Genomic DNA, 26,519 nt, shown 5'->3' on the forward strand with positions numbered 1-26,519 from the left:
CTTATGGTTTTTAACTATTTTGTTCCTTCTTCATTTCCTGCAGTTAATTTTTCTGTAAATTAAAAAAAAAATTAAACTCAACTTTTCTGGTGTGCTAGAGTAGCTTTCTATTTGGTATTTAGTTCATTTTTCCCCTAGCTTTCAGAAAATATTTAAACCCTGAGTAGCAAGCCATTGTGGATAACCATAACAGCTAATTGCTTTGTTTTGGGGGTGTAACCATGCCTCCGTGGGTCACAACTGAGAATACCAAATTCAGGACAAACTGCTGAGAAATAGGGCAGACATACCCCAAAATTCAAGGCTACCTGGGGGGGGCAAGTGGGCCAATTTGCCCCAGGCACCAGGACCTGCAGGGGCCCCGCGAGCTGCTTCGGGTTTTCAGCAGCACTTCTGCGGCAGGCCCTTCGCTTGCTCCAGGTCTTCGGCAGCGCATCCTTCAGTTCAGCGGAAGACTCGGAGCGAGTGAAGGACCTGCCGGTGAAGTGCTGCCGATGCCTTGGAGCGCCGCCTGGTGACTACAAGTGCTGCAAGCGGTGGAAAGGAAAAAAAAGCCGTGATCGGCGGCACTTAGGCTGCTCTACCACTGCCACTTCATTCTTCGGCAGCAATTCGGCGGCGGGTCCTTCCCTCCGAGAGGGACCCGCTGCTGAATTGCTGCTGAAGGCCTGTCCCTGCCCCAGGCCCCCTGAATCCTCTGGGTGGCCCTGCCAAAATTGGCTGTTATTCTCCCTTAAGATATACCAAACCAGCAACAAAGGTAAACTTCTGTTTCACCACATTGGTTAACAAGGTGTCAGAACAGCAGTTTCCTTAGACATTCCAGTCATTGCATCACCACCAAAAACACTAGACTTCAAGATAAGTGGTTCTTAACAACCAATTTCATCAAATGAAAGGTTCTTCTTATCCCAAAGGATCAGCCACACACCCAGGTCAATATATAACTCAGATCTTACCTAATAATCACGCTGTTGCCAATCTGTTATTATCTAAAATCTTAAGCTTTATTTATAAAAAGAAAGAAAGATGAGAGGTAAAATTGGTTAAAGGAATCAAATACATCCAATAATTGCAAAGTTTTGGTTCAGGCTTGTAGCAGTGATGGAATAAACTGCTGGCTTAAATCAAGTCTCTGTTTGCTTCCAAATCATTGGAAGGACCTCAGTCCCTTGGTTAGAATGCTCCCATTAGTATAAGTCCATAGTCCAGAGTTTTGAGCAGGAAAGAGGCAAAATGAAGATGTTTCCAGGACCTTTTATAGCTTCTGCCATGTTAAGGGAAATCCGTTGTTTCAAACAAAGCCCTCAACACAGCTAGTGGAAAATAACAGGTAAGAGGTGGAGTTTGGAGTCACATGGTCAACTCACATGTGTATGTATGATTTTGTTTAGTCATATCAGGAAAGTCTATTAAGTGTAAATAGGTGTGTCCCATGGTCCATTGTGAGTTAAGTGTTCCTTGATGAGCGACTTAATTTGAATTTTTCCTTCAAGATGTATAGGCTAAATACCTTTTGGGAATTACCCAAGGAGCAAACATTTGAAATCCAGGCATAGAGCCAATATTTATAACTTCAAATACAAAAATAATACATGCATACAAATAGCATAATCATATTCAGCAAATCATAACCTTTCCATGGACACATGACTTGACAACCTTTGTACAAGATTTGTTAAAATTATATAACAATGCTAGCAACAATGATCTACATGGTCATTTTTAATCAGATAACATCACGGGGAAGCTCATAATGATACTGGATTCAAGATTTGAGCAAATATATTGTCTCATACCTTCAGATCTAAGGGGTATATTCTGTATTCCTGGTCTCACTGGAACAATCTTGTGAGCCTGTATGAAAGCAAATATGGAAAGCCTTATCAAAGGTTTCATGGTGTGAAATGTTTGCTCTGGCTGGAGGTCAGGACTTAGTGCAGAAATCCTTCTCCATTTCAATGTAGCTTTGACCCAGAGAAGTAGTTTAAAGCCAAAGAAGAAGTTTAAAGTGCTCATTATAATTGTTGGAACCTTCATACATTTCTCTTTATGACACAAGGCTGTCTAAATTTCAGTAATAATATGTGTGTCCAAATTGAGATGAGAAGCCCACTCAGAAGAATTTCAGAATCATGATCCCTCTCGTAGTCCAAACTTCTCCTCACTTTCTTAGACAGTATGTACTTCAAGATTTTAAAACCTAGTGTCCCATAAATTAGTCCCAATTTAAATTGACATAGTTTTGCAAGCCCAGAAATACAGAACAATGACTTTTGGAACTGAAATTCTCCAGATTTGGGACTGGGAAAATGTCCAAACTGAAATTTATTATTCACTAGGAATTCTTATAGGAAAAGGACTATGTGATAACTAATACCATTGAGCAGTATTAAATCTCATGAGTTATCCCTGCATCAGGAATTGGAAAATTATATATTTCTTGAACTGGAGTATGCCTGACTTAAACTTATTTGCCACATCTCCAGGTTTAAAATTATCAGTATCAGTTTCTTGCAGAAGAAAGTGGGAGAGCCATGAGAATGCTTGGGGAACAGACTTGCATATCCCTCTGACTTCACCAAGAAGAGAGTTTTTATATTCTACTAATAACACCATAATGGTGAAGAAATAAATGTTTCCTGTTCTTTTTGTTGGAGGTTTCAAGAGGAGATTCAGCTAAACTGAAGGCCTTACCATATCTTTTGACTTATGAAGGTCTTACTGAATGTATGATAAAAAGTCTTCTGTATAATAGAATATGAATGGAGTTCTCAGATTATGAAACTTAATTTTGAGCAAAGAGATACTTGTAAAATCAAGTTTCTTAGAAAATGTTATGTCTGGTGTCAGTGAATTCAACCCTATAGGGCAACTGAGTTCTGAGCTTTAGTGACTATGATTTTATGAAGAGACAGTGATGTTGTGTTAGATATGCAGATACCTTCCAAGTTGGTCTCAGAGTTCCACCACAATCAGTCATCTTGTTTATATTTTTTCTATTTCCTATGCTCTGTCCTGGTGTATTTCTACATGTGCAGACTTTTAAAAGTCCCTAGTGTTTGTTTTGGAGCAGACAAAATCCCTTAGAAAGTCAGTCCAACTATTTTCTTTCATTTGGCACTTATTGCTTCAACTGTGTATTGCATAGTGAATCTTGCTGTCAGCTACTGGGATTACAAAAACTGTCTCCAGGTTGAGACAAAAGTTGTTCAACCCTCCCACTTCCTATTTGTATTTTGGAATGATACTAAATATATTATTGTTAGTTTGTAAATTAAGAGTGGTCTTAGTTCATGTATACAAAAGTTGTTGCTGTTAGAATATCTTACTCCTCATTTTAAAAATATAGGTATTTTTACTGTATTAGAGGTACTGTAACTCTCTCAAAAAAGATTTTGAATTACAAGGATATTTGTTTTTCTTTTCATATGCAGACATATCTGGGCTTTATAGTCTCCAAATTAGTGTAGCTCTACCTTTAAAGGAGAGAAAATTACTTAATTTTTGTTTTCTGAAGGTAGTATAAAAGAATCGCCTACAACCACCCTCTTTCTTTTCTTGCTAGAGTTGGGGATATGGTATTTTACTTGTGGCACTTTCAATTCTCTTTTTAGCTTCAGTGAATTTTAGTGATCATGAAAACTGCCAGATTGAGAGAAGAAAGAATGCATTTCTGTATTTATGCACAGCCAGTGGTGTAGAGCAAGCTTTCCACAGTACCCCATATGCTGGTTTGCAGTGGCCAACTCTAGCAGAGAGTAGTTCAGTTTCCATACCCATTTATTCCTGGATTATTTCTGAATAGACAGATTTTGTGATACAGACATGTCCACTAAGAATTAGTGTATCATTGATTTTCACTTATGTCACTGAACATACAACAGATGGTAACAAGTTTCAGTTATCTCCAGCCTGTGCTGGATTTGAATTGGTGCAGATGAAGGACTTTGTATTTTTAACCAATCCTCCCACACTATCCAATTCCTGAACTTTCTATTGAGAAATGCAGTGCATTTTTTCTGGGGGTATCTCATATATACACATATACATTACAGCTACTGCAAAACACTCAGATATACAATATTAAAAACATTAAAATGTATCTTCTTCTGGCCTTTCAGCCAAGGGAATTCATGGTGCCATACTATGCAAAGAACACTGTTTGGCTCTTATACAATGACTATGTTTTAAGCTTTTTCATATAGCATATAAGGTCTACGGTAACATAAAATGTCCATCTCACTGATCATAAGTGGATCATAAGTAGGGCTGCATTTTTACTACAGCCTCAACCCAGCTTCCAATTATGCACCCTAAATCAGCTGTGCATAAAAAAATCCAGGCACTTCTATAGTGTAACTGGGGAGTTATTTGCATTATTTTCCTTCTGACAACTGATTGTAGGCACAAAATTATAGGTAATCAAAAAAAAACATTGGCATTTACCTCCTGCAGTTGATCATTATACGGTGGTATTTGTGACATTTCTCATACAGGATGTAGAAAATAACACAAATTCCACAGAAAAGTTAATAAGTAAGGTACAGTAAATATTGTGGTATGGTATCACTTTTATGCAATACAGCAGGTCAGACCAATGGAACTGAGACAACCAGTAGTTCTACAATTTAAACTCAAGAGGTTGAGAGGCAAGTCTTCTGTACTGTGGGCCTGCAAATCTGGAAGGTTTTTCATCTCTGTGTTTCCAAGGGTACATATGTAGTATTCTTCATATTGAAAAGCAAGATATATTTGTTTCACATTTTACAATTATTTGCAGTTGTAGGTATGAGGAGTGGACAGTGTTTTATATTTGAGTTATGTGGGCTGACATTGAGTAGTGGGTGAAGGTGTAAGATTATTGAATATTTTGAGGCACTAATTGTGAACTAATTATGCTTTGTTTATAGAGACATATGCCCTTTGTTTATTAAAACTTGTTTAAGATATTTTTAAAATAATTGAATTGTTGTTTATTTTTACTTAGTGTTAAAAAACCAACAGATTCAATTCTTACAGCTTTAGAACCACACTCTTCCCTGAATTATTGATCTGTTAACCACAGAGTGTGGGTTGACAACACTGATAATGGTGAGATGCCAAAAAAGAAAAATATGTACAAAACAGAATTTTTCAGTCCCTCTGGAACACACCTTCTCTAGCACTTTCACAGGAGTGGAAACCTACAGACATAAGGATACGTAATATGGCTGAGATCCTGAAGGAGAAAAGTTTTAGATTCTGAGCACTTTCACTAAGGGGAAAAGTGAATTCATGTCAAACTGTGACCTTCAAAGAAAAACTTAGCAGTTTTCAGAAATAACAGCATTTGGAATTAACTGTGAGAACCAACAAATAATGGACAAACTGCATTATCATGAAAAGATGAAAGTGAATGTAACTGCCAAAACAATTAAAAAGCAGTATCTAGAAAATCAAATTAGAGTCCTTAAAATATCTGAAAATAAGAAAATTCCTAACTGGTTTTATTACATGAAGAATCTTATATTGTTTGTTCTTAGAATTAATGTCAGTGAGGAACTCATTTACCAACCTATATAATTCCAAAGTGAGATACTGAAAAGAACTCTGGTAAGAGAAAAATTCTGGTCGTCAGCATTTTGGGACAAAGACTGAATGCAGCATATGCAACAAAAGAAATCTCCATATAGTATAGGAAAACAAAACATTTCTTTCCCAATTTTAGCCTGATTAATTTGGATGAGAAGAAAAAATTTGGTATCCCTAAAAAAAGGTCTAGATAAGGGTATACATTCCGCAGTCCTCTTCATGGCTAAATGTTGGACAATTTACCAGGAGACAGGTTATCTTTTCTTGAGCTAAGCTTCAAATTTTAAATTACTAGAAACCTTCAGGTCCAACCAGAAACATGGGGAATTTAACAAACTAGAAGACTCCGTTCACAGGTAACTAATCTAAAGAAGTTTCCTCTGCTAATTAATTTCAGTGACTGGATTGGAGATCCTGGATTCAGTTCTTTGGAGTGTAGAGGCAATGCTTTCTCTCTATCTTCAGCAAAGTGGGGATGAATGGAATTTTATAATGAAGATTCAAGCCATCCCTCTTATTGCACTGTAATGTTAAAGTTTGCAAATCAGTAGTGTTGCAACTTGTGAAAAACAGGAGACTTGATTGTTATTGCCGAAATTTGAAAAGTTTAATAATAACTGAGATAAGTATTGCAACGTGTTTGCGATTTTACCCTGTGAAAACAGGGCTATTGTACATGTAGGCCCTGATCCTGCAATGAGATCCATGCTGGCAGAAACCCCATTGACTTCACTGGGATTCTGCACAGGTAGATGTCTGCTCACATACATCTCACTGCTGGATCAGGACCTTACATATCTTGTTTCCTGTACTGTGAATACCGAAAGCCAATAAAATAATTTTAAATCAGTGCCTCCACCATCAAATTTAAGTTGAGGTAATTATAACCATTCTATCTCACCAGTCAGTAGCCATGGGGCACTTAATGGAGAGGCATATGATTTTTAAATATTATAATATGGAGCATTTTACGTGCATTTTACATGCAGTAGCACAGACCCACAAGTGGAGAATATATTACAGATATTTAACTCTAGTGAGCAAGAACAACTATTTTCTTTCATGTTTTTTACATAATTTCCCCCTTTCTTTTGTGGAAGACAGGCCTTGGGCATGTTATCTTGGTTTGCATGTATGAGTGTTTTGTTCATAGACTATTAATATCAATACCAATATTATATTCTTATTATACATGGATAGTTTATTAAATCCTTTAACCAAAAGGTATTTAACATGATACAAGGGTGTCTGAGAGCCTTTAAACTACCAATATTTCTCCTTCTGAAAGGATAACTTGTTTAGGCTATGAATTTTCTGCTGTTGTAGATAATTAAAAAGAGGCTACAGTGAAGTGTGATTGAACCACAAAAACGTTTGAAGGCCCAGCAAAAATTTGCAAAAGTAGTGAAAGGGAATTAGGGTATTTTTATAGTTCTTAGGTCTGGCTACTTTATATAATCAAGTTAGTAAATATTCTCCTCCCCATAGTAATTTCAGTCTGATTCAAGAGGGCCAAAAATGGAAATCACAAGAGAAAAAAAATGTTTTCATAGCAAATTAAACAATTTGGAGGCAAACTTTACTTTGCTAAACACCATATAAATAGCAGATTAGGTTGTCTTTTAAAAAGGTTTAAAAGTTTCTGGTTCCAGAAGGGGGCATTCTGTTCACACTCTTGATATAATGATTATGCATAATAAATATATAATTTTATAATAATTTCTGGGAAAATGTTTAAAAGTTTAAAATTATTCTAATGTTACAGTTTCTATCATGTAACTATGTAAACACAAAGGTGGCTGCTCAATAGTCATAGGTGCAATATTGCAATGATCTCCACGTGGGCATAGGCCTGTGCCTTCCAGGAGATCTGCCCCTGTACAGCTGTTTGTAGAACTAAAGCCTTAGAAAGTCCATCCCTCTGTAATTACATCAAGAAACTTTGGTCCAGATTCACAGAAGTATTTAGGTGCCTAATTCTCTGCTGAAGGAATCAGCGAATACGGTGATTATGGGTCCCTGGAAACTATATTGTCTAGTGGAAAGAGAAGAGGGCTCTTTTAATTTTAATTATATTTACCACCAAAAAGAAATTGATAATAGACAGAATTGCCATTTGTAGGTAGGTTAGTAGCATCATATACACTTTACACAGTGGGAAACTGAAGCTCACAGAGATTAAGTGACTTGCCTTTGGGGGCACACTGATCTAGCAGATTACTGCTAAAACTAGTTGTCTGGAGACTAGGGTTCCAATTCTAGATTCTGACCCTGACATGCTGTCTGACCTTGGACAGATCACAGCCTCACTGAATTTCAGTTTCCTCATCTTTAAAAATGGGTCAATTATATTTAACAACATTATAAAGTTGTTGCAAAGTCTAAATAATATTAGTAAGTTGTTACTCAAGCAAAATATTATTAGAGCCTCTTAATGGCCTAAGAGAACTCAAGACTTCCTGGCTTCCAACCATGTTCTCATTGCATTGTGGAGACAGTAGCATCAGCTCCTTCTGTGGTAGCTTTACAAATCTGCAAATGCAAAAGTGACTTTTCACTTTTTTGCAAATGATCAAATAATGAATTTTGTCCCAAAAAACTGAAGTTTTGGAAAATTTGTCCAATTGCATAAGAGTTAGAGACCTGTAAAAGAGACAAACTTTATTTAAAAGAGTCCACCAAACAAAATAAATGTTTTAGTCTGCTGAGCTGTTAGGTGAGGAAGCATAGGAGGAATACAAATACTAAACTAAATCCTGCAAGCTGGTACCCCCATGAATAACTTTGTTCTGTCAGTAATCTCAAACTCAGTAGGGCTATTGGGAGGAATGGAGTTATTCATATATGTAAATACTTGCAGAATTGGGGGCAGTGAGTTGGTGGAAGGAGGGGAAGATTGACAGAAACTTTATTTTTTGGTGTGGTAAATCGGGAACAGGACTTTTAGGTGCCAGCCCATAATAGCAGGCAGAATTGCCACAAGTGAATGCTGCTGATAATATTCTGCTGGAGACGTCTTCAATTTGAAAGCACTGCACAATCACTTAAGGATAGTAATTTATTGTTTTATTATATTAAAATTCACATCGCTGAATATTATTTGAACAGACTGGTTGCCATTAAAAAGTAAACATTTATTCACAGTTATAGTTCAGAATAGGCAACAACTGGAGTATCTTTGCCAACATTGTTCAATTACTGGGAATAAAAGTTGACTTTCTATTGGTGACCAAGGTATCGTTGTTGTGAGTTTAATTACTGTGGTTTTCCTCTTTTATATTTAATTTGCTTTGAAATAAATACCTTTATGGAAATCTTTAAGCATTAATATGGCCAGCCATAACTCCTCCACTCTAAAAAGAAAAGTGATTGCAAATTCACAGGTTCTAAGCATCCCTGTTTCATGTATAGATTTCATGTATTTTTTCATGACATCACTTCATTTTAATATTTGTTTTGCAGATAAAGGCTTATATTCATATAATTCAGGTAAATTTTCAGCATGCCTGAAGTGTTTATTGCTTGCATATATATGCACAGTTTAAGTTGACATTTTACTGATGTGCTTATGCTATGTACTGTGCATATTTTAAATTGCTAAAGAGTTCCTTGGATTTCCTGTGTGCTTTTCAGTCATGTCCTTTGTACTAGCTTTATTTTTTCAACATCTTAGTATTGGGAACACCTTGCTGAAATTCCAGTGACTTTGAAAGTATAGTATTTGTTTTGCCTGTCTCTATTTGAGAGGAGATAGAGATTTGGTAGATAAGTTGTAGTATGCTTTACTAATTATACTGGGGAAATATTAAGTTATTTTGGTCAGAGATTTATTAAAATTGAAAACTTGTACTGAAGCTGCTTTGTGAACTGTTTTAAATAGTTAAAGAATGCAGAAATGTGGTAAGTAAGATACTGTTAATATCAGCATAAGTGTCTTTGTATATAGCTATAAATCATTTTGCCATATCTCAGAGAGAAAAGTGATGCTCTTAGCTTTCCTTAATTAAATATAAATAACCCAATAATGTAAAGCCTTCCTAATACAAACTGTAATTCTATCACACATTTCATCTGGGACTTTTCCAGGTTAAACAGTTTTAATTACATGAACTTCACTGAGATTTGGTTCACCTAATTATATTTTAATTATGTTTAATAAATGTAATACTAAGAAATTAAAGCTAATACTATGCCCACAAAAATCTCTTCAGCCACTGATATTCAGGGCCTGAATGAAACTGAGAGAGCGAGCTGCACGGTAGTCAGTTGTGGCTTCCTAAGTCTAAGGCTGTTTCTGTTTCAAACATGGCATAAATTAGAATAATTTAGGGGCTGCACTAAACTAGACCAAGGGGGTTGTAGAGGGGCGAGGACTCACTGCTGTGGCATCTCCTGCTGATTGTCCAGGGAATTAGCTCACCAACCTCCAGAGCGCCCTCTTCAGGCTAATGTCTTGCCTTGCCGCTGGCCCTCGTGTCCCTCCCAGTCCCCGGTGTCCCTCTACATCAGGGTTTCTGCCCCTGCAGTACCCCGCCGTCTCTCGGGGTCTCCCCTCCCTGAGGAACCCCCAACCCCCTATCCCCACCTCATCTCAGCCTTTGGCTACTGCCAGTCACCATCTAGCCCCCGCTAACTGGGTGGACTGCAGTATAATTGCCACTCACCATCAGCAAGGAGGGTTTGGACTAGCTGCCTCTGCCTACCCTTGGGATGCCCCACTGCAACCCCAGTACCCTTCTTGGCCTTTAGGCAGGCCTACAGCCTGGGGGTTTTCCAGGCCGAAGCTCCTCAGCTACTCTGACCTTTCCCCAGCCCTGCTCCAGTCTAGGTGCCCTGCTCAGCTCCTGGCAGCCAGGCCTGTCCCTCTCAACATCCAGAGAGACTCTCTAGCTCCAGCCTAGCAGCCCCTTTATAGGCCCAGCTGCAGCCTGATTGGGGCGTGGCCCAGCTGTGGCTGCTTCCCCAGTCAGCCCAGGCTTACTGGTTCCCCGCCACAGCCCTCTCAGAGGGCTGTTTTAAGCCCTTCTGGGCAGGAGTGGGGTTACTGCCCCGCTACAGGGCTACATTCACTTCTCCTCCTCCTCCTCCTCCTCATGTGTAAGATTGCCTATAGGGCCCCAGTCTGGTAGGCAAACTCTGAGTCCACTTACCAGATCATGCTCCGCAGGCAAGTTAGGCAGAGGAACACGTCTTCCCCTGGTTCTTGCATTGCTCTGGGGCTTACATATTGGGACACCTGGTGTGGAGCTGCTCTGCACATGATCAGAGACAGAAACATAGATGCTTTGGGAACTTTATTGTGAACATTTAGGTGCTAAGCGAGCTTAGGCACCTCCAGGGTTTTGTGGAAGCCAAGGATGCGGGGGAGGTCTGGTGATTCCCAGTGGGGCCTGATTCTTGGATTTAGGTGCCTAAAGTTGCAGTTAGCCACCTAAGTCCTTTTGTGAATCCAGCCCCGACTAAGCCACCAAAAGGCCATCTACCATGTTGAGATAGCTCTAACCGCTGGACAATACATTGTTCTGATGTCTGTCTTAGTCTGTCCTGTTGAATGTGTTCCACTTTGTATATGTAATTAAATATACACTGGGCCTGAGAAGAGTGAGAAATGAGTCCATAGTCTAGTGGTTAAGGCACTCACCTGAGAGGTGGTAAACCTGGGAGATGTCTGTGCTACCTTGCATGTAAAAGCAATATCTCCCTGGGCTATTCATGGCAGAACTCTGCACAGGTATCTACATCACTGTCTAATATCTGGTCCAATGTAGAAAGTAGTTTCAGGAGGTCTTCCAGAATTATCTGCCTTCTAAAGCTGTCTGTCTTCAAAACATTTATAAATACAGAGTGTTTCATTCATGATTTGGAAGAGGCTGGATAGCCATTTGTCTTGGATGGTTTAGACATAACAAACCCTGCATCTTGGCATTGGTGGGAGGAGAAGTTACACTAGATGACCCTTGTGATCCGTTCTAACCCTGTGATTCTATGTAAAATGGCATGCACTATGCGCCGAGGGGGACACATCCTCTTCATTGGATTCCCAATCTGGCTATACGCCCCTGATTCTATTACAATAGGGTTCTTCCCTACTATGGAAGAGGGGGCTAGGATCCATCCTAAGAGATATGCAAATAATCTCCATTTCCAGCAGAAACCTTGCACACATGACAAGGACTGGTGGCAAGTAGTTTAAGTCTCATAGCTAGTGACCTATTGGATGATTGCAAACAGCCTGAGCTGACACACAGTTGTGAGCATGTAATCATTTCTTAATATGTATTACTACAGAATGCTAAAAAATACAGATTGCCTTGTCCTCAATTCAAAAAGTACATTCTCTTTTATGAATGTCTGAGTATCACCCATATGTTAGTATACAGATTTTAACACTCCAATATCAGCAGTAAAGCAGGTTGGGCAGAGCATGCACCCCTCCTGTACTTACAAGATGCCAAAGAAGAAAGAGATAAGTGTGCGTAAGTAAAATTAAGCCAAACGGGCTAACACATTTATTTGTCATACATGACCTACATTTTAGGTCTAATTATGGATTTAGAATCTGCTTTTGCCAGCTAAGCTCTAGCTATTTTAATAAGTGTTGTGCTTGCTGTGGTAACATTAAAATGCCTCTTTTCCTCTGAATTTTCATAGCTATAATTTGTCTTGCAGGATGCAAACTATGCGTATGAAGCTGCTAAGCCCTAATAATGATTATCATTACCTTTTAGAAAATGTAGCATTCATTTAACATAATAGCTACAATTCATCTCCCAAGTGTTTATATATATGAGTTTAGCCATATTGCAAACAAGCACAAACATATGCAAACATAGCATAACTTCAGTAATTTGCAGCTGGATTTCATTCTTTCACTTTTGAACTATTATTTATCGATTTAGAGGAAAATAGCTAATGTGCCACTAATTAATAACCATTACAATAATGTACATATCTTTCTGTTCCGAGGATCCTGTACTGATTCTCCTTGTATTTATCTATGTATTTTTGCCAAGTTATGTAGTCTGAAATACATTTCATTTGGTTATTATTATTGCCTGAGTAGTTCCGACCTACAATATTAACACTGATATGTTTGTGACAATTATTTTTCTGCAGGGTCCAAAAGAATCAGTGATAGTGAAGTCTCTGACTATGACTGTGATGATGGAATTGGTGTAGTTTCAGGTATGAATTTCTATATGCATTCTTCTAGTTTCAGTAAAAAGCTTTTTTATTTATCATGTACTAATTTAATGTTGCTTTTCTCCTGGTAAAAAATAAATCGGCATTCAATACACATTTTTCTAACAAACACCCAGGATGCTGTGAGCTAGCTTTTCTTAACGCATTAACTACAAAGATGACTTGTAAAGGGGAAAAGCATGATCTCTTTTTCTCTTTGGCTTCTTTATAATGTATTTTGTCCAAAAAAATGAAAAAAGTTTTAGTTTGTTGTGCTTTCTTTTTAACTCAGAATTCAGGTTTTATGTTATCTAGAAGACTCTATGGTGAAATCGTAGTGAAATAGTGAGAACGCTGGAGTCAAGGACTCAGAAAGCTGAGCATTTGAGAGGGGAAGGGAATTTTAGCCATATGTTTTTAAAAGTCTATTTGTTTTGTTAACAGATATTTAATTTCAGTGATTCATGAGTATTTAAGACAAAAAAAATTGTTGGCAAAGATCCAACACCCTGCTTCTTCTAATAAGATGCAAAGAGCTCGCAATAAACAACTCTGAGTTCTATAAGACATCCATCAGTAAAACCAGAAGAGACTACATTTTGCATTTCTAGATATTTCTAAGTTAATAAATAGAAAAAAACAATAATTGTTTTTATCAAGAAAAAAGAACAGTAATAAAACCCCTACACTATCCTTCTGGGTCTTTAAACATTCCACAGAGAAAAGAAAAGGAACATCCTGTGACAGGAAAAAGTCCTTATGCCAGTCATGTTTAACTCTTTCTTTTACAAGAGGCACCATTCTGGACTCGGGTGTGCTTCATAGTTGTCTGGATTGTTAGCGCAGTCCCCAACATTTCTAGTTTTTTTGACACCTAGTTCTCCCTTTTTGTTGCAGCCCACCCTTGGCCTCATATCTATCACTACCTTATGGTCGTAGGCCTTGTCTACAGTGGAGAAAGAAATTATGTTAGAAACCATTATTAACGAACACATCTAACAGAACGTAAAACACAACTTAGTACCTAGTGTACTAACTGTTCACTAATTATGAGTAACTTCAGGGTCCTTGCTACCATAACCAGAGAATACATTTTAAAACTTTCCCTTGTCAACACTAGTTGCTACACATATTAGTTAACACATTTCTAACATGATGCATCTTCCTGGTCTAGACAAGCCCTAACTTTTTAACTCAGAATTCAGGTCTTATGTTATCTGGAAGACTCTATGGTGAAATCATAGTGAAATAGTGAGAACACTGGAGTCTGGAGGGAATTCTGCTGCATAGTAGACACAACCAGCTGGCGGTTGTGCCTTTGAAGAAGCATGTTTGATGGTTTGATGGATTGCAGCTGAGATATGGTTCCATATGTCTGGCTGCTTTTGTAACTTTTGTCTCCTGGCTCCAATTCTGTCTCCTCGGAGGAGATTTCATTCTGGTTTCTTTGCCTCCATGGGCAGGCATCAAACAGACAGCCCAACCTCCATAGCAAGCACCAGGCCTGAGTTAAGGTTCCTGGGACAAGGTTCACAAAACAAGGAGATGATCTGAAAATGCTTGGTGTCATCCCAGTTTAACTACATCATAATTCATTTAAATTCAGCTTTCCAGGATGCAGCCAGTCATTGTCCCCCACCGTCCCCATAAGCTTCTGTATGCTTGAGAGTTCAGGAAGGATAGTTGTAGGGTACTCCTCCTCACCCTGCAAGGTGTTCTTTAGGAGTTCCTTCATCCTTCTCCTTGCCTGGCACTGTTTTCAGTGGCCAAAGAGGGCATAGGATTCCCCTGCCCTAAGCATGTTTCTCAGACCACAAGAAAACTATGGAGCAATCCTGGGAGAAACATGACCTGAAGCTAGCTTTTCTTGATTCCTCCTTGGGCCTGGTGACTTTTCCCTCTCTTCTGCTTACCAATAATCTTATGGGCAGAAGAATTTTATGAAAAGCAAAACTCCAGGCTGAACAGTGCCCTGTAGCCAGCTCCTTATAGGAGAGAAACTATTTAGGGAAGAGTAAACCCTGTAGACTGTCAGGATGAGAAAAATTCTGTTCTAGAATGACCAAAATATCATACTCCTCCTTCTAGCATAAAGAACACTCAAGTTGCTGTTAGTTTCCCTTCAAGTCTCACTAAAGACCAAGGTTCCAAATATTTCACCATGAAATAGTTCTCAGTGTAAGCAGTCAGAATGAGCTCTACCCTCACATCTGGTGGTGAGCTGTGGAAAAGGACTTCAGGGGCTGATCTTGTTTGCATGATGGGACTGCTTGCCCAAATGATCACTTTGGCTGCTGTGGGATCACCAGTCTCTTTGTTATTGGGGCAGGAGTAATAAGGTGGTGTTGTCCTGGTTATGTGATCAAGGATAGTAGAACTATACTTGGCATTTTATGATGGAGGGACTTGCCCTCAACTAAGTAGCACCTACTAGGCAAGGGACGTGGGTTCCAAAGCCCAGTGAACTGAGAGAGGCTGGAGGCAGGTATGTGTACCTGGTAGTGTGGGCCCCTAAACACCACTTTGACCCCTTCTCTCTCCACTGTGTAATAACAGAGTTAATTTTGAATCCATTCGGAGTCTTATTACATGCTGCAATCACTGATACCTAGGTCTAAGCAATAGACTTACTTTGGGCTAGTGGTTCTGAGTATATCAGCACTGGGGCTCCCCTACTAACTGAGAGCTGAAATCACTAAAGAGCTGAAGTTACTAAGAACTGAAATCACTGAGAGCTGTGTTAAGAGTGTGTTGGGGGCAGGGGCGGGAGGTAAACTCTGCAAATGAACTTCTGAACTCTGGGGGCTGCACTGACCAAGGACAGAAACTGTGAGTGGGGTGACTGCTAGGTTGCTGGACTTAAGACCCTGAGGGGGAAAGGACACTGCCAAACTAACTTGGGGGTGGGTGTTTTGCTCAAGGTTTGTGTTATGAATCCTGTTTGTGGTGTTTCCCCAACATAATGCCGCATTGTTTCCCTCCTTTATTAAAAGGCTTTTGCTACACTCAGACTCTGTGCTTGCGAGAGGGGAAGTATTGCCTCTTAGAGGTCCCCAGGGGAGCGGTATGTAATTGTCCCAGGTCTCTGGGTTGGGGCCCGATCCAGTTTTGCATTGTGTTATTGAAACGTAACTCCTAGATACTGAACCCAGCCCTTGTTGCTGCCAACTCTGATGCGCAGAAGGGTTACATCAGGAACAAATCAAAATTGCAAGAGTTTGCAAACCAAGCCATGGAGAGCTTTGGATCCCAGGGCTCTGAAACTTCCTCCTTTCCTTTCAAGAGAAGTTTTCCACTTCCTTTCTTCAGACAGCACTTGGTACAGATCTCAGAACACCATTAGGTTCATTTGGTGAGTTCTTTAGATTAGTTTATGGATTTAGTGAATGTCTCGGTCTCTGTCTGGCCCCCTCATCTCTCTATCTAGAAAACAGTGAGGAGAGGATAGTTTCTGGCATATTCAAGCCATAACAGAGATTTTTCTACTGCCTTGGTTGCATTGTAATTGGGGCTGGTTGTGTGGGTGGTAAAGGTATAATGTTCCTGTGGCCTTGAAAAATCTATTTAATTGCCTCTCTTTTTCAGTACTGCAGTCACTCTGTGTACTTTTTTTTAAATGTATTCCTTGTTGTCTTGTCTCATCATCCATATACATCTCTCATGTAAGGTTCTTATACTCAGTTTGCAAACTCATCACAGTGTCATCTTGATTTAAATATTTGCCTTCATTTCATCAAGTGTTACCTCTCCATTTTTTTCTTTTTTTCCCTCCTTATCCCAATGTTTTCATTTTGTGTTCTTGTTTTTTATTTAACAGCAGGTTTTATTTAGCATGACAGCTCACTTTGCTCTTTGTTCCTTCTGTCATATAAATACTATATTACCTCAAATAAGTTTGCTAACATCTGTCAAGTATTTGTCTTGACCCTTTCCATGGCAATTCTTGCTTATTTAAAGTATTAGACATGCAACCTAAGCCCCCCCGAAACCTTTAGGCTTTGACTCACCATGTTTCTGTACATATGCTTAAGAAATAGTTACACTTGTCTGTCCTCCACATGGATGATTTTCTTGGCCTACTGTACAATCCAATTTCCATTTGGCAAGATGTTTTTCCACCTTTTAAGGACAAGAGCCTCCTGTGGGTTGCTTTATATTTCATTTTTATTCAGATATCATATGTGAACATGAGAAAATGCATGAGGCACCTTGTTGAGTCCATTATGCATCTGCTTATTTTCTAACAAATGACATTTGGTCTTTCATCTACTGTTGTTACTCCTTATACCATTTCAGATGCACTTCTTTAGCCATACCCACCTCTTAATATTTGTGTATCCTGTTACTGGTCTTATAAAATCATGAGACCTTGCGAGTTACTTCTGTCAGTCTGGCTAAACTGCTTGTGTCTAGAAATCAGATATTGGCATGGGAAGCTCTTAAAGCAATTTTTAGTGCACATATGTAAACAAAATTATATCCGTTCATATCTGCTTGAAAATGAAATGGCAGGAACCTTGCAAATGATAATTCCTTGAAGTGCCTAACGCCTTTTTCAATATGTTCACAAATGCTGATTTTGCCGCTTCCCGTGGTAGTTTGAGCCACATATTTAATTACACACTCTGTAAAGAAATGACTCTTAAACTCTCTTTATATCTGATCTTTTCTTAGTTTCCTGCCCTCTCTAGCTTTTGAGCATTACGAAATTCAAAGATATCTGGTAAGAGGTGTTTACAGAGGTGTCTCTTTTGATGGTTTGCACCTGTAGTCATATTTAGACAAATATGTATTCTTCAGTTTATTAAGGAAAGTGTTGCTTTATCCTGTACCTCAACAAGGCAAGCATACCTTTCATAACAATAAAAAAAATAGTTATAAATCAGACTAGGAAAAATTACTGCACTTCAGAAATCTTTTTCAAATTACTTTTTCTGCCCATTTATCTATGCTGGGCTACCTATCCCAGAGAGGGCTACAGCAATTAAAATAACAAATGTTGTTATAGTGCTTTTTGATAAATTTTCCCCTTCATATGCAATACATACAATATAGAGTTCATGCTTGGGAAACTAGAAATACTGGGCCAGATTCTCTGCTGCATCCAGTCTCTGCTGGGTGCAGTGTGGGAGTAGTTACCGAGAAGCCACTTGCAACTCCCTGATTTTCAGATTAGCTGTACATTGGCCCCGCTGTAGTTCCGAGCAGTCCTAAACTACACCAATTGATATTGGCCCTCAAGGAGCTGACTGGCATCAGACAATAGCTAGCGGCTAGGAGCATCTTGCCAGGCCTCTTCTGTCTCTAGAAAAATTCCTATGCAAGGCAGAGATGGCAGAGAGTGTGGTAAAGGAGCCTTCTGTGCCTACTGTACATCAGCTGAAGTCTCTTCAATGGCAGGAAATTCTTGAGCTGAGGAGATTTGTCTAGTTTCTGGCTCTTTTGTGACATCAGAGTGCAGCAAAGAAGCCAGATTGCAAAAGGGAATGTGGACCATTTATATGTGTTTCTCTCTCCACATCTGTATAATGTTTTTATTGGATAATATCAATACAATGTCTTTTACATTGTGTTCTTCCTAAAAGAATCAGAGAGTGCTTTATAATAAGATACTATTTAAATTATCCTAATATGAAAACTGATTGAATGAAAAGCTAATACATTTTTATTTAGCCCTATTTTAAATGCCAAATCTGACTGGCATTGCAATTAGAAATATTAAGTAAGTTCAAAAAATTGTGGCACATGGTTGCTAAAGAGCATCCCCCCCATGGTATTTTACAGTAGGTTATATTTTGGATTAGATAAGTAACCTGTTTATGGAGGTCAGAATCAAGAAACAGGGACAAAAGATGTATAATGGCTCTCAGCTATTAAGTGGCTTATAAATGTTTTAAACTCTACAATCAATACTACAGAATTTGATGGGGTGCAAGTGAAAGACAAGGTACATTTTGAACATCTGTGTTCTGGATACTTTATATTCAGGAATTCCTGCAAGTAAAGGATAGTGTTAGTCCAGTCTTGAGAAGACAGCAGCATTTATCAGTGACTGCCCAAAGTATTTGTCATGGTGTAAAAGATAATGAGATGCTTGAGGAGCAAAATGAGAATACAAACGAGGTGTTACTCAGCAGGTGTTCAGAACCATCTAGATTAGAAAAAGTAAGAACAGGTAAAGCTCTTCTCTAGCTCACAAAACTACTCTGTTTCCAAAAGAAAATAAAAACCACTTTTTTCTCTTTTCCTCACTTTTTAAAACACCTATGTTGTCCTTTTGTTCAAAAATTAGCTTGCCTTCTTTTTGACATTGCAACTGTTGGGCTCCCCCCCTAGAACCCCCAACTCCCCCCACTCCTTGTCCCAACTACCCCGTCCTGGGACCCCACCCCCTATCTAAGCCTCCCTGCCCCTTGTCCCCTGACTGCCCCCCTAGGACCGTACCCCTTACCTGTCCCCCGACTCCCCCAACCCTTATCCACACCCCCACACCCAGACAGACCCCCTGGACTCCCATGCCTATCTAATTGCTCCCTGACCCCTGACAGAATCCCCAGAACTCTGGACCCATACAACCTCCCCCTGCTCCCTGCCTGCCCCAACCCCTCTCCACACCCCTGCCTCTTGACAGCCCCCCCGAACTCCCAAACCCCCCCAGCTCCTTGTCCCTTGACCATCCCCTCCAGAGACACCCCCACCCTAACTGCCCCCAGTACCTCCTTGCCTCCCTGTCCCCTGACTGCTTGCGCCCTATCCACCCCCACACCAAACAGACCCCAGTGACTCCCATGCCCATCCACCCCCCCCCGCTCCCTGACTGCCCTCCAGGACCCGCCCCCTAACCACCCCCACGGGATCCCACCCCCTATCCAACCTGCCCTGCTGCCCTGTCCCCTGATTGCCCCAACCCTTATCCAACCCCCACCCCCGGACCCAGACCCCTTACCATCAGGCTCCCGCTCATGTGGAGTTTTGTCACTGCCGCACACGCGCAGCCCCGCCCCGTCCCTCAGAGCGCTGCGCGCGAGGGGCGGGGCTCCGGGTGACCAGGAGCAGTTTTCCCTCCCACTGAGCCAAACGGTGCCTTGCGGGAGCGCGCAGCACGACCCAGAGCTCTGTGTGCGCGGGCGGCAGGACCCATGGGAAGGCGGAGGAGGGGCGAGGCAGCTTGTGTGTCGTCTGGCGCTCCAGCCAGGAGCGTGGACACTGCGCTTGCCGCGTCGGCAGTATTTTTTAATGGCACACTGGGGTCCCGGCAGGCCCAGCGTGCATTAAAAATTGGCTTGCTTCCCATCTTTGGCCGCGTGCCATGGTTGCCAACCCTGGTCTAACTATTATTGGAGGCGAACATTTAACTAACTTTTTTGTGTTGTTTCAGCAAGCTTAATTGTCATCCACAAACTTGTTAGTTATCTTCTTGGCTTGAGCTTGCAATGCTTCTTCAAGGGTTCTTGCTTCTTTCTTAGTTGTCCTTGATGGGTTCTCCCTGGAGACTGGTTCCTCAACAAGCAGTTTCCGAAAAACATTTCGGTTGTCTGGTTGCAGATCTGCAGCCAGGAGTTCTTTTCTATCCTGCTTCTCTTATGTTGTCATTTTTTCATGCCAAACCACTACAATTGGGGGCCTTCTTTCTTATGCTTTTTGTTGATGTTATCATTGATTTTACCTGCTTTAGATGGTATTATCTTGAAGGCATTGCTCAATAATTCTTATTTACTTATTTGTTTATTCATGTATGTTGATAGGCTGAACATCAAGATATTTCCCTTCTAATGTAAAACAATCCAAAGGTGCTTTACAGTCCTATCATCATCCATAGATGTCACTGCTGTAGCTTTTAGCATCTTTATTGCAAAACTTACTAATTTCAATTTTATAAACATTCACACTTTTTCATCAATGTTTAGGGTATGTGTTTAAGATCTCTGCCAGCTGTATTCATCTCTTTATTCAAGGAAAAAAAGAACAGGAGTACTTGTGGCACCTTAGCGACTAAAAATTTATTTTTGAGCATAAGCTTTCGTGGGCTACAGCTGACTTCTCAGAGCATAGAATGGAACATATAGTGAGGAGATGCTCTCTGTATGTGTATGTTGTGACAAAGTCCTTCTCTACCTTGGTGGGTCTTTCACTTATTGGCAGATTTGCTCACCTCAGTGATCTCCCCCACAGTCTGGATCAACTCCTCTGTGTCTGATCAGGAGTTGGGAAATTGGGGGGAACCCGGGCCAGCCCTCTACTCCAGGGTCCAGCCAGGGCCCTATGGATTTGCAGCTGTCTATAGTTCCTCTTGTAACAGCTGTGTGACAGCTTACAAACTCCCTGGGCTACTTCCCCAAGGCCTCCTCCAAACACCTTCTTTATCCTCACCACAGACCTTCCTCCTGGTGTCTGATAACGCTTGTACGGCCTTAGTCCTCTAGCAGCACACCTCTCAGTCTCAGCTCCTTGTGTCTCTTACTCCAGCTCCTCACACGCATTCCTCTCCTCTGGCTCCTCCCCATCTGACTTGGAGAGAGGCTCCTTTAAAACCCAGGTGCCTGATTAGCCTGCCTTGATTGGCTGCAGGTATTCTAATCAGCCTCTCTGCCTTAATTGGTTCTGGCAAGTTCCTGACTACTCTAGTGCAGACCCTGCTCTGGTCACTCAGGGAACAGAAACTACTCAGCCAGTGACCAGTATATTGCCCTCTACCAGACTCCTGCCACCCACTGGCCTGGGTCTGTCACATATCCCTCCCCCTGCTCAACACCAAGGGTTGGCAGCTTGGGAAGCCAGACAGTGCACATTGGACAGACAAGCGGCATTGCCATGACGGCTCCCTGCTCTGTGTTGCACACGGAACTGGAAAGGTTGGAGGGATAGAACCACCTGGTCACCCTTGTGTTCTTCTTGTTCTGCTGCATCCATTGGAGAGGGGCATGGTCAGTCACGAGACAAATCTGCGCCCGAGCAAGTTAGTAGCGGTATGCTTCCATGGCCCATTTTACGGCAGGCATCCCTCTCCGCCATGCATATTTTTGTTCCCTTGGAAGGGAATTTCCTACAGTAGAGGAATTGGGGTGTTCCTCCTCCCGACCATCTGTGATAGAACGGCCCCCAACCCTGCTTCCCGATGCATCCGTCTGCAGGATAATTCCTTGGCGAAATCAGGGGCTATTAGGAAGGGTTCTGCAGAGGGCAGTCCTTAGGCTGTGAATGTTCCTTCTGCTGCGTCAGACCAACCTCACCAGATCAGATCACGGGCTTTTACTAGGGTCAGTCAGGGGGCTTGCCCTTGTGGCCAAAGTTGAGGATAAATCGTCAGTAATACCCACTTACACCTAGGAATGCCCGGACTTTTTTCTTGCGACATGGTCGCAGCCAATTTTGGATGGCCTCCACTTGTTCACTTGGGGTTTTACCAGACCCTTTCCACAATGTAGCCAAGATATTTGGCCTCCGTAAATCCTACAGCGCACTTGGCAGGGTTTCCTGTAAGGCCAGCTCGCCTGAAGGTATCAAGGACTGCCTCCACCTTCTCTTAGGTGAACTTTTCCCAGTCTGGGGTATGAATGACCACATTGTCCAAGTAGGCAGCAGCATAACTGTTATGCAGGCTTAATAGCTTATCATGAGGCGCTGCAAAGTACTGGGGCCCATGTAGTCCAAAGGGAGGACATTATATGAAAAAACCCTCTGGTGTAGAGGAACACAGTCTTTTCCTTTGCGTCTTTCGCAAGGGTAATCTGCCTTACCTTTGTCAAGGTCTAGAGTAGTCAAGTACCGGGCATTACCCAGATGGTCCACTAGCTCAGCTATGCGAGGTACGGGGTACGCCGTCAAACTGGATACTTCATTTGTCGCCGGAAGTCATTGCAAACCTTGTGGTGCCATCAGGTTGGGCACCAGCACGACTGGCTGGACCACTGACTGTGGGATCTTCTATGATCCCACTCCAGCATTTTTTTTACTTCTGCTTTTTATTTCCCTCCTTGGCCACTGGTACCCGATAGGGCCTCACTGTTATTCTGGCCCCAGGGTTCGTGACGATGTGGTGATATGTCTCGGTTGTCGACCTGGTTTTTAAAGAATACATCTTGGTTCCAGAAGATCATCTCAGACACCTCATTTCTGGTCTGGTGTTAATCAGGAGACACTCTCACCTGTTTGGAAGGGCTTGTTTTCCTGGGTTAGGTCTTTTTGGACACTTAGCATGCCTCTTGTGCATGCCAGGGTTTCAGAGGTTGATGTGATAATCTGTTCTTGTTTTCGGCGTCCTGGGTTGCCGCACCTTGTAGGTTACTTCCCCACGGGTTCAACCACCTCATAGGGCCCCTGCCATTGGCCAGAAGCTTGCTTTCTGCTGTGGGTACCAACACCATCACCCGATCCCCTGGTTGGAACTGTCGGACTTTTGCCTGGTGAATGTATAGGTTCTCTGAGCCTGCGTGGCCTTTTCCAAATGTTCCCGTACAATAGGGGTGACACGGGCTATTCCGGTCTCGCATCTGTATTACATGTTTCTATTATATTTTCTCCCCTCATTTGGTTCCTCTTCCCAGATTCTTTGGCGATGTCTAGTATGCACGAGGGGGACGCCGCGTATATAATCGAAGGGGGAACACCAGTTGAGGCCTGAGGTACCTCCGGATAGTGAACCTAAGGTAGGGTAGTAGGGCATCCCAATCCTTCCCGTCCCGACTTACCACCTTCCTTATCATAGCCTTGAGGGTTCGGTTAAACCTTTCTACCAATCCATCAGTCTGCGGATGGTAGACTGAAGTTCTCAGGGTATGTATATGGAGGCGCGTACAGAGGTCCTTCAGCGTACAGGTTCCTTGGTCTGTTAATATCTCCTTTGGTACCCACTCGGGCAAAGATTCCCACCAGCTCTTTGGCTATCGTTTTTAGAGGGTGTTCCGCAGGGGACAGCTTCTGGGTACAAGTAAGCATAGTCCAAAACAACAAGTAATATGGTGGCTCCCGAAGCCGTCTCTCCAGGGGCCCAGTAGTCCATGGGCTATTCGCTTCAAAGGGACCTCTATGATGGGAAGGGGTTACTAAAGTGCCCTCAAGTGGGACGGGACTGTGCAGCTTGACATCTGTGGGCGGGAAGCACAGTACCTCCGTATTGTTCGTGTATCCGGGCAGAAGAACCGTCGTAGGACTCATTGCCAGGGTCTTCTCTTACCCACTAAATGCCCCCCAAGAAAGGTGACTATAGAAGAAACTTATACCAGCATTCGGTGTTTGTGAGACTAAGGATCTGCTTGTATCTTCTGCCCTGTACTGTGCAACCTGGTATAAGAGATCTTCATATGAAGTTAGGGTCCTGGTCCCGGGTTTCCCTTCCGCGGGAACCCATCTATTTCCAGTCACCTCCTTCCTAATGTTGTTGTACTTGGTCTTCGGCTAGTCTCGTCCAATTTCCTCTTCCGGGACTAATTCTGCTCAAGTCTAAGGGTCCAGTCTCTATTGCCTATACTGGTTCAGAAAGCTAGGGTGGGGGTCAACTCGGGTGCTTCTCCCCTCCGGGGTGCCTCCTTTTCGGCTGCTCTAGTTGCCTGCCTTACTAGAGCGACCCTTGGCTTTGAGTCAGTATTCGGGTTCCCAAGGCCTTAGCTACCCTCCTTTCCCTTTTTGACTTTCTACCATGTCTGGGAATGAAAATAAATCTGGGGATATTTCAGAGAAAACCGGGGGTTGATAGTCTACTATGCAGGCTCACTAACTTTCAGGGTTCCCCTTTTCCTCAATCTCCTACTGGGAGTAAGTTTCCAAACCCTGGGAAGTCCCTCCTATGAGCAACCGGGCTATGGGAGTTTAGGGACTACACCTGCTGCTACCTGCAGTAGTGTTCTCTGAGATTTTCGAGTTTTACTGGGGTGGTGAGGTAAATAACAACTGTCCATGGATGCATGTTATCCCTGTACGCTTACCTTGCCAGCAAACCTGACTACACTTCACAGCTCTTCCCCCGGGAGACAAGGCGTGATCAGCACTCCCATGAATCAACCAGTGCGTCGTCCTACCCATTTAGCTTTACTGGTCTGGTGTATACATATGTGGGTGTTTCGTGATGACCCCACAAGGTGGATTAGGGAGCCATGGGTCTGCCCAGTTTCCCAAGTTACATTGCATCGGCTCCTCAGCATTGGGACACTGTGCAGCTGTATGTCCTCTCCCCACAGGCTATAACATCTATATGGAGCCCTAGGCATCTCCCCGGTCTCCTTGTTATTGGGCAGCTCCAACCTCAAATGATCCTCTTCTCTCTCAGTTTCTGCTGACTCCTTGTGGCTTCTGGTTGAAGCCTTCAGGCCCTCTCTTCTTTCCACCTGGGCTCCCCGTTGGCTGGCCTGTCACTTCGAGCTCTAGGGCTTAGTGCTGCTAGTTTAACCTGGGGTGCTTCTTCCTTAACTGGTTCAGGTCAGCTCCCTCGCTGTCCTTCGCCTCTCTACCAGTGCTAAACCAATCTCATCATCGGTGAGGGTTTTGTTCTGGCTTACCCAGGTTACGATAGATTTGCAGTAGTCCTCTCATTATCGGTCGATTGACCAAGAACCTCTAGTATCTCTTCTGGACTCCCGGACTCCGTTTGTAAACCACTTTCGTCGAGATGGATGAAGGTCATCAATTTGGGACTGGGGTTTTATTTTTTTCCTGGTACTCCACTCGTGATACTGCTGGGCCCGCACTGCAGTTGTTACCCCCGTGGATCTGGCCAGGATCAGTCTGCGTTTCAGCTGGGCTAGTCTGCTGCAGCCTCTTCAGGTATTATCATGGTAAGCCTTCTGGGGCCTTTCACACAGGAATGGCGGCCAAGATGCCAGACCACTGAATTTCGGAGGCCAGGCCTCCCATTAGGGGCTGTCCTCTCAAAGGCCGAAGGTATGCTCTACATCATCCTTCCGCCGTCATTTTCTGACAGCCAATGCTGGCCCGTATGGAACTTGCGTCCATATTCATTGGCCGTGGCGTTCAGCTCTGTAAGGGTCTTTACCTGGTTTACAAGTTTCTCGCAACATTAGCTCGTCTTGAGAAGCTGGGGTCCATCAGCAGGCGATTAGTCTCTTGCTGCAGCCACACTTGCCTCCTGTTGGGCAGCTGCCTGGACACGGGTAGCCTCCTGCTGGGCTGCTGTAGCTTGGTATCAATGCCTGCACTAAGTCCTTTCCATTGTGGTGAAAAAAAATAAACCTCTATTTTTTTTTTTTAAATACCCCCTTCTTTCTGGCCCGTGCTGTTGCACACCAAGTCCCACCCCGACACCAGTGACAAAGTCCTCTCTATCTTGATTGAGTCTGCGCTTATTGGCAGATTTGCCTCACCTCAGTTGATCTCCCCCACTGTCTGGATCAGCTCCTTCCTGTGCCTGATCAGGAGTTGGGAGGTTTTGGGGGGAACCCGAGGGCCCGCCCTCTACTCAGGTCCAGCCCAGTGCCCTATGGATTTGCAAGCTGTCTATAGTGCCTCTTGTAACAGCTGTGTGATAGCTACAACTCCTGGGCTACTTTCCCAAGGCCTCCTCCAAACACCTTCTTTATCCTCACCACGGGACCTTCCTCCTGGTGTCTTGATAACGCCTTGTACGCCTTAGTCTCAGCAGCACACTCCTCTCAGTCTCAGCTTCCTTGTGTCTCTTACTCCCAACTCCTCACATGCACTTCTCATCCTCTAGCTCCTCCCCGTCTGACTGGAGGAGAGCTCCTTTTTTTAAAACCCAGGTGCCCTGATTAGCCTGCCCTTGATTGGCTGCAGGTGTTTCTAATTAGCCTCTC

General features: G+C 42.3%; 1 protein-coding gene across 22 annotated transcripts in view; it reads left to right on the plus strand.

Annotated features, from left to right (window-relative positions):
* The window catches only part of RIMS2 (regulating synaptic membrane exocytosis 2), an 848,125-nt gene that overhangs the window by 563,304 nt on the left and 258,302 nt on the right, over positions 1 to 26,519 (plus strand). For all 22 annotated transcript variants that reach the window (XM_075063174.1, XM_075063172.1, XM_075063173.1 and 19 more), the window contains one exon: positions 12,691 to 12,759. In XM_075063174.1, the coding sequence (XP_074919275.1) occupies positions 12,691 to 12,759 (69 nt within the window). The remainder of the gene's footprint in view (positions 1 to 12,690; positions 12,760 to 26,519) is intronic.

The sequence above is a fragment of the Chelonoidis abingdonii genome, chromosome 2 (assembly GCF_003597395.2).
Source record: "Chelonoidis abingdonii isolate Lonesome George chromosome 2, CheloAbing_2.0, whole genome shotgun sequence".
Lineage (NCBI taxonomy): Eukaryota > Metazoa > Chordata > Testudines > Testudinidae > Chelonoidis > Chelonoidis abingdonii.